Here is an 8,477-nt window from a genome sequence, read left to right as displayed (position 1 = left end):
TAATAACAAATATTTTAACGTAATATAAAAATAAATAAATAAATATATATATATATAAACTATTTTTTTTTTATTATTTAAGGGCGAAAAGAATAATGGATTTGACGTGTTGTATCATAACATGAAGCATGGTGTAATCGCCAGCAAGGAATTGGCTGAATTTTTGCGAGAAAGATCAGCCATAGAGGAAAACAATTATAAACTTCTTAGTAAGGTAGCGAAACAGGCGAGCAATAGCACGCAAGGGACATTCGCACCTGTCTGGGCTGCTCTGAGAGGTGCCGCCGAAAAACTCGCCGTTTTACACTTTCAAATGGCCCAGCGAGTGTCCGAACTCATAAAAGATGTGTCAAAATATGCGGACGAATTACACAAGAAACATAAGGCTGTACGTAATTATATTTTTCTCTTTATAATTCGTTGATTAATTGTGTTCTTTTATTGAAAAATTTTAATATTTTTCTCATTAATTTGATTGCGTCTTACACAGTAAAATACGGTATTATCTTTTATTCATAATTACATACTTTGCTGTACTACAATATGCTATCAGATATGTATTCCATAAATTATCAGTCTCCGCCCACAGTTGGGTCAGTAGGTTCTCATCATCAAACAATCAAGTTGGCAATGTGCAGAGGTCTTATCAAAGTGTACACATAAATATGATTAATTGCACATACAAATCAAATTGATTCGCGTTAATTTTTCAATTGACATAGTTTAATTAAAGAAATGACATACCGACAACATCTAGGTGAAGGAAGAAGAATCGTCTACTTTAGAAGTTGTACAAAGTATACAAAGCATTACGGTAACGTTACATAAGGCGAAAGACATGTGTATGCAAAAACGCCTGGAATTAGAAAAATTAAGGAAGGACAATGCCAGTCAAAGGGAGCTGGAGAAGGCGGAAGGCAAGTTCAAAAAGGCACAAGATGATTATAGGACGCTGGTGGACAAGTACACGGTCATACGAAACGACTTCGAGGCAAAAATGACTCAAGCTTGCAGGGTACTAATTCTGGATTAAAATATAGAAGTTAGGCTTTGCGAGATAATATTGCTGCGCAAGCGATTAGCGAAGCGTACTAATCAATGTACGTTTTCGTTACTAAGCGGTTCCAAGATGTAGAAGAGACGCATCTGAAGCACATGAAGGAATTTCTGAATACATACGCTGACGTTTTGCAAACCAATCACGAGCAAGTTGGCCAGGTTCATATCGACTTCAAACGACAATGCGTTGATATGACGGTGGAGAAGTTATTAGAGCAATTCGTTCAAAGTAAATACACGGGTTTCGAAAAACCAGGTAAAAAGAATATTTAAAAGATTTTTTCATCTCTGTTCCCCTCAGTATCCATGACATATCTGTAAATCAGGTGTGATTGAGTACGAAGAAGTGATGACGAGTTTAGCGGAAATGACCAGCCACTCTCAGTCAGAAGGCAGCGTAGAGACACCTAAGGAAACGTCGAAGAGCACCAATGGCGAAACAGGCGTAGCCGGTAACAGTCACAGTTCAAAGAAAGATCAGGGATTAAAGGGGGAGGGTAGTACTTTGAGGGTACTGGACGGGGAAAGGGGGAGGGTGATATTGGAAAAGGATAGAGAAAAAGAAAAACAGAAGGAAAAGGACAGAGAACTGTCACATGCACAAACCACCAAGGCTTCCCGCCGTACTACCTCGCTACTCAACCTGTTCATGTCCAACTCCCATGGTAGGTTTCTTTCTCTCTCTATCTCTCTCTTTCATCGAAGTTACATAAATTTTTTTAAAGTTTCGTTATCTTTTTAATTGCAATAGTTTGAATCTATCTTGACTTTGATGCAATGAGATGCTACATTTTCATATGAGACATGTTTTTTCCATTTTTTGAAACATTTTACATTACATCAATACACTCTTATATTTTAAAATTGTTACAAAAAACGAATATGCTTTTTGTTCTTTTTGCAGACCAATATAAACATTCATAAAACAAGGCATAACATTGCATATGTCTAGGTAGACTATTTTTTGTTATTTTTAATTTTATATCTGTTAGTATACCATCATCGGTCACATTATACACTTGTCCAATTGAATTGCAGCACTCGATCACAGATATATTAATTCGAATATAATAAGCAAACAATTTTTATTGATTTATTTACGCTTATGTGGTTGTTGTGTTATACTTGCTTATACGTAACGATCTAACATTAGGTGGAGGATGATATAGAATACATTGTGTTCCAGGGGGTTTGTTTTTTATTTTAATTTTAACTGTACTCTTGTATGTATATTTCAAATTATGTATTTTTATATGTATATTACATGTCAAGGGGGGGTATATTATACGTAGATACTTTATTATAAAAGGCTATACTACTTTATTATTTTGTCCATGGAAAATAAATAGAAGAACAATGAGTTTGTTTATGCAATTAATTATCGTGTCAGACAGAAAATTTATTATAACTATAATTTTATAATTTTTTATACAATTATGATATTTAATTCTGTCTTCGATTTTTGTATATTTGTGTATACAATTGCTCTTATGCGTCGAATATTATTACAATTGTATGTTCAGAAATGCGAAACTATGTACGAATGGAGATATATGATTACTTAAAATATTCTCACCCTTCTGGAACGCTCTAAAATACCATTGAAAGTTGCAAAGGTCATTAAAATTTGAATCGGTACAACTAACGTGCATAATAGTGCGACACGGAGCGAGAAAAAAAAGGGACCATCAGTCGATGGGGAGGTATTCAAAGACGTGAGAATGATGAGTGTTGTTTCAGACAAACAGAAGCAAGCAGGGTCGTCTGGTTCGGCACCTGCCACTCCTCAAGGGAACAACCTGCCTCCTGCTGTTCCACCTCCCAGCATCTCCAGGAACCCTCTCAGAGGATCTAAATGTAACAATTTACATTTTATTCCTATACCTCCTCTACCATACCCTCTGACTTTGTTGTTAGAATACAGTATTCAACATACATTAGAGATTATTGATACTGACGTTAGCTGCCGAGTATATTGATAAAATAATCATATTCTGTATTTAATTTTCGTTGATACGACAATTATTGTCATGCTTCTGTTCGTACGGTTTCTTATCTCGGTTACTTATCTCGTTTTCTTTCTTTTATTAAAGATATTTAAAGAATATGAAACGTAAAATAACTTTGCGCACAATTTTTCAACTATGCCACAGTTGTCACTTTTTAATTGAGGATTTTATTTAGACAATCTATTATGTGTTGGCTCGAATATGAATGATCAACTATTAATTCGAAAATTTAATATAAAAATATTTATCGTAAATATTGACACATAAATTTTCATATATAAGTTTATTTCATATATAAGTTTATTTTTTCATATTTATTGATTTTTAAAATTATTTTCTTTCATAATTTCTAACAGGATCAGTCTTATTCGAGCATTTCCTATGTAGCTCTTTATCTATAATGTTTCTCTATCGATTGTTCTCTCTTTATGGTGCTCGGTAACAAAGACATTATTTCTTTTTAAATACCTCTTATATTTTATAATTGAACAGAATAATATGGTTAAATAAATTATCTACTGACTTATAGTGGTTGCGCGTATTATGATTCCTCCACTGTGCTCACTTTTAGAACAGCGATGTACGTATACTAACATTGTCTAAACGCTTTAAATTAATGTTAGAAATATATCTTTCACCAAACAAATCATTTATTTTAACATTAATTTCTGCTTCACATATAACATCTATGCAAAATATTTCTTCACTTTAATTTATTTCTGCGTTTGAAATGGACCTAAGACTGAGAAGATATTTTGAACTAAAGGAAGAAATATTTTTTGTTTGCATTTTACTAACATTAAAAAAAAACGCTTAAATAGAATATAGGCACTATCTAGCATTAGAAATGTATGGGACTCTAATTACTTTCGTATTTTCATAAAGTTTCATCTATAAATTGTTTTTCTAACAATCCTTTCTGTGGGAATATATATATATATTATCCGATGGCGACATACGATTTGCATCAATTTTTACACAACCACGATAAGAAAATCCATAAAATATTTGTACATATATTTTTCTATAATTAACTATATTATCGAGTGCATTCGGTTTATTATGAAATTAACATTCGCTAAAACTTCGAACTTTTATATATACATTTTTTAATATAACCATGGAAGATTAAAGATTAAATAACATATTGTTAAAACATAAGTATAAATATCATAGATTTTAATGGATGTATTTAACATAGCTTCAATTTTGTCTTTCCATTTATTTTTTCTGTCTCTTTATCTTTTTTCCGATAAAATCATAAGTACATGGGTTATACAATCGCGGTACATACAAGCATTCATATACATCTAACTTTTTTACATGTCATAAGTGATCTAAATGCTAACACGTAACACTAATGACCGTCCTGAATAGACTTGTAATTACATGAATTGCAGCATATAATTATATTTCTAAAGTTCTTTCTGTAAACATCAAGCAGTTGAGCTAAAAAGAAAAAGAAATATAACTAAACTAAAGGGAGTTGGACTTGAGTAATGTTGAGATACAAGTGCGGGGTTGGCTACTGACGGGGGCCTCAGGTGAGCCGTTTTTATAAAATTCCTAATTCGCATGGCTCACGTGTTTATACTTACATTTATTTTCCAAGTGCAGGAATATCTTTCTTTCTTTTCCAATAACATAATATTAATTCTGAAAACAACTATTATTGCGAACTATGTTCTCGTCGATGACAATCATTCCCGTAGCATCTTCGGCAGCATTTACATTCGTTTCAATTGATGGATTACTTTTTTTATCTTATTAGAATATTTTTATATCTTATAGAATATTTCTTTTTCTGTAGATTACTCTTCTAAATATTTATTTATTTAATGTCTGAGACTATTTTTGCATGCAACGTTAGATTGGCTTGCAGAGGATATGTGTTCCTCTGTGTATAATCTTCCAAAGAGAGACATGCACGGATAAGAATGTTCAAAACGAAATGCGTTTATTATAGTGTCAATGTAGATTTAGTAATTGTTAGAAAAACAATTTAAGAAGAGAGTAGACGATGCAGATACTGTAGGATTTTTGATGGTGATGGTGCGTGGGATATCTTCATATTTCTACTAACGTGACGTGCTCTACTCCACTACTGAATTTTATTTTCTGTATACTTCACTCTTTTATCATCTACCTTCGTTCGACGTAGGTATTCACATTGTTAGTCGTTGTTTTATGAAACGCTGACATGCGTTCCCTCGAAAAGGTAATACTTTTAAAGATATTGAGTTGGAATACAAATTCATAGAGCGAACTTCAAAATACAAGAAATACATAATTTTGTTGATAATGAATGAAAATTTGAATTAAAAAATGAGATTTTAAAAATTAAAGTCTTTATTTTCTGAAAAGTCTTTCAATTTACTGAAAGATCTTTTAAGTTTCTGTGAATTTAATCATTTTTACAAATAGAAAACTACAAGCTGAACAATATTTTTTACTTTATGGATCTGTGCTAAAAAAAAATTTGCAAAAAATTTTAACTTTCTAATATGAAAAAAACTTAAAGTTTTTTCTACAAGATCATTTTTTAAATATTTCTAAGATTTTTGTTACTGAGTTATCGCGGATTAAATAAAAGGAGACCTTGATTACAACTCCATTCAAAGTTATCGCGCGCGTGTACCGCAATTAAAAAAAACAGATTCTTAACGCTAAAACTTTGTTGTATCGAACAGTATAATTGCTAAAATTTTTTAAAAACACGTCAATATGGTACAAATGAAAAAGTGACTATGAACTTTTGTTCCAATCCAATACATTAGAAATACGACTTCTTTATAGTGATATAATTTAAATCGAGAGATATTAGAGATATTTTAATATAGTTGCAAATTGATTTTTGCAAGGAAACTCGTGTCAGCATCATCAAAGAATATAGAAGTTAATTAATTAATTAGAAATGCATACAGGAATGCTAGTTAATACGACGTACGTCGATTTGTTTCGTATTATTTGATCATGTTGTGTTACATTTTGATCACTTGGAAAGTAAATTCTTTAATCTTAATTTTTCATTAGAGTTTTTTAAATGTATATTATGTACTGCCCATTCAAATACTAAAATGTTAAAATATAACTTTTTGTATAATTTTTTTTTATACAGACAACAACAGCAGTTCTTGTTTAAACTTTACACTGTAGATTTGAATAGATATATATTCGTGTAGATAGTAATGCAACTATAGAGTAGATTTTGCTTTTTATTTTATTTATAAATAATTTAGTTTTATTATTAATAGAAATGTCATCTATTCCATGATATTTTTTTAATGCTAACATCGGATTTTTTTCTGTTATATTTCCATGATATTAATATGAAATCATATAAATATCTTATTTTCCTTTGTGCAAAATTCTATTTTTATAATAGTAAATAATAAAAAATAGATGTTAAAATTTATTTCTAAGTGAACAATTTATAAATATTTGTAGTAAATTTAACAAGAATAGTATATTAATTTCGCAGATACAGATGAATTCATAATTTGGTGTAACTGTAAGAATGTAATTTGCATAAAGCATACGTTTAATAAGTAGCTAGTACATATATCACAGTACATATACCATCCTATTGTCTACATTTGGGGTATCCACGACCAACAGGGTTTCTACGCAGTAGGAGAGAAAAACGAAAGGAGAAGAAGGCGAAGAAGAAGAAGGATCTCATGGACACAAGCAGCAATAAAGAAGAAAAGTCTGACCTGTCAGTACATGCATGCACAGCAGACCTAGTGCACATAGAGTCAGTTTCATAACCAGCAGACAAAATCGATCTTACTCTAAAAAAATGATGTACATATTTAATTAAAAGATTTAACGTAAATTAAATATTTTTGCTGGATGTGAATCTTAGACTCGGAATGCTTTGTTGTTGGATATTCTATTTGTTCGTTTAAGATATATTACATATTATAATTTTTTTTATCGATTATTATCAATCACAATATACAGCATACATTAAAAATGTTTTGAACATGAATCTGCAAATGCTTTCTTTTCATATTATAGATGTTGAAAGTTGTATTGGATATGCTATGTTCAAATGAATTGTCACGTCTGTCAGAATGATAGTATTGAAATTAAATAGCCGTTTTTCGTAAGTTTATATAATCAGCATTTCGAAAATATATTACTGAGCTAAATTATATATTGTTTCTTTTTTATAATGTCTATTTTTATAAATTTATTTATATTCTATTTCTTTGAACTACATGGTGATAAGATAATTGGTTTCCTCTGTTTATTTTATTTCGTCTATGCGTTATATTCAAAATAATGGATATTTAATTTCAATAACTTCCTGATTATTGTCCTACAAGTGTAAACATCATGCAATGTCAATATGATAGGATGTTTTAAATAATGATAATTAAATACTGAATAACGATAGGTATAATTTTAATTTTCTTTATCATGGATATGATCTTTCCTGAATTATATTTTAGTATATTTATTTATCTTAGTTTATTTATTTATAGTTAATAATTACTTAAAAACAGATCTTTCATATTTATTTTTTACCTTTGGCTTTATATTGATTTTAAGTTGATATCAAGCAATAATGAAAAAAGAAATAATTTGTATTAATCATCAGATTGATTTTTTGTTTGTTGAACCGATATTAAATTTCTGTTGAAAGCCATATATAAAAGTTAAAGAATTACAAAATTCGAACAGAAAGCATTCATGAATTCATGTATACTATTTCTTTATCAATGCAGTAGAATATTTGATTGATATTTATTAACTTCAGTTATCTCACGTATCACGCCTATAAGCGCAACAATGTATTATTTTAGCACGCTTTTAGCATGAAAGAGTTTTTATTATGTAATGCACTGGGCCTGCTGGAACTTACAAAAGTATATTATTTTAAATGATTTTCACGAACGCAATAGGGAGGACAAAGAAGACAGCAGAAAATCAGAAACGCCGACACCAGAGGTGGACGAAGATGGTTTTTGTATTAGACCGAAGCCGGATCCATGGGAAAATGAAAAGGGATTTTATTCCAGTTCGGATACTGATTCGGAAGATGAGAGAGAACGTAAAATACGAGTGGAAATAAAGCCTCTTAGCAATGGTGGTGCACCCATGAGCGCTAGTGTAGACGAATTGAGGGCGACAGTGGAAAATTTATCTTTATCACCTGCACCAACAGTAAGTTGTACTTTCTATTAAAAAAAATCTTATATTATGTATTATACATTACAACTTGCAATTAAAACAATTATTCTATAGTTTAGAAAATGATATGATATATTTAATAAAATTAAATACTTATCACGATTTTATGTTTAAATCATGAAATAATATTAATAGCACAAAATATAAAGAAATCGAGATATGTAAAATAATACTTTTATTTGATTGTTAAATATTATAATTGTAATT

At 30.2% G+C, this 8,477-nt stretch overlaps 1 protein-coding gene across 6 annotated transcripts in view; it reads left to right on the top strand.

The window, feature by feature from the left end:
- The window catches only part of LOC108684077 (F-BAR domain only protein 2), a 21,490-nt gene that overhangs the window by 3,877 nt on the left and 9,136 nt on the right, over positions 1-8,477 (top strand). For 4 of the 6 annotated variants that reach the window (XR_001931620.1, XR_001931619.1, XM_018188139.1 and 1 more), the window contains exons 2-7: positions 83-388; positions 758-1,015; positions 1,120-1,315; positions 1,386-1,724; positions 6,687-6,786; positions 7,982-8,243. Coding sequence is in view for 4 of the 6 variants with exons in the window: in XM_018188139.1 (XP_018043628.1) it covers positions 83-388; positions 758-1,015; positions 1,120-1,315; positions 1,386-1,724; positions 6,687-6,786; positions 7,982-8,243 (1,461 nt within the window). In the remaining 2 variants the exon portion in view is untranslated. The remainder of the gene's footprint in view (positions 1-82; positions 389-757; positions 1,016-1,119; positions 1,316-1,385; positions 1,725-6,686; positions 6,787-7,981; positions 8,244-8,477) is intronic. The other 2 variants (XM_018188140.1, XM_018188138.1) reach the window with 2 other exon arrangements.

The sequence above is a fragment of the Atta colombica genome, unplaced genomic scaffold (assembly GCF_001594045.1).
Source record: "Atta colombica isolate Treedump-2 unplaced genomic scaffold, Acol1.0 scaffold126, whole genome shotgun sequence".
Classification (NCBI taxonomy): domain Eukaryota; kingdom Metazoa; phylum Arthropoda; class Insecta; order Hymenoptera; family Formicidae; genus Atta; species Atta colombica.
The sequence above is the reverse complement of the archived record's forward strand: the minus strand, read 5'-3'. Positions and strand labels throughout refer to the sequence as shown.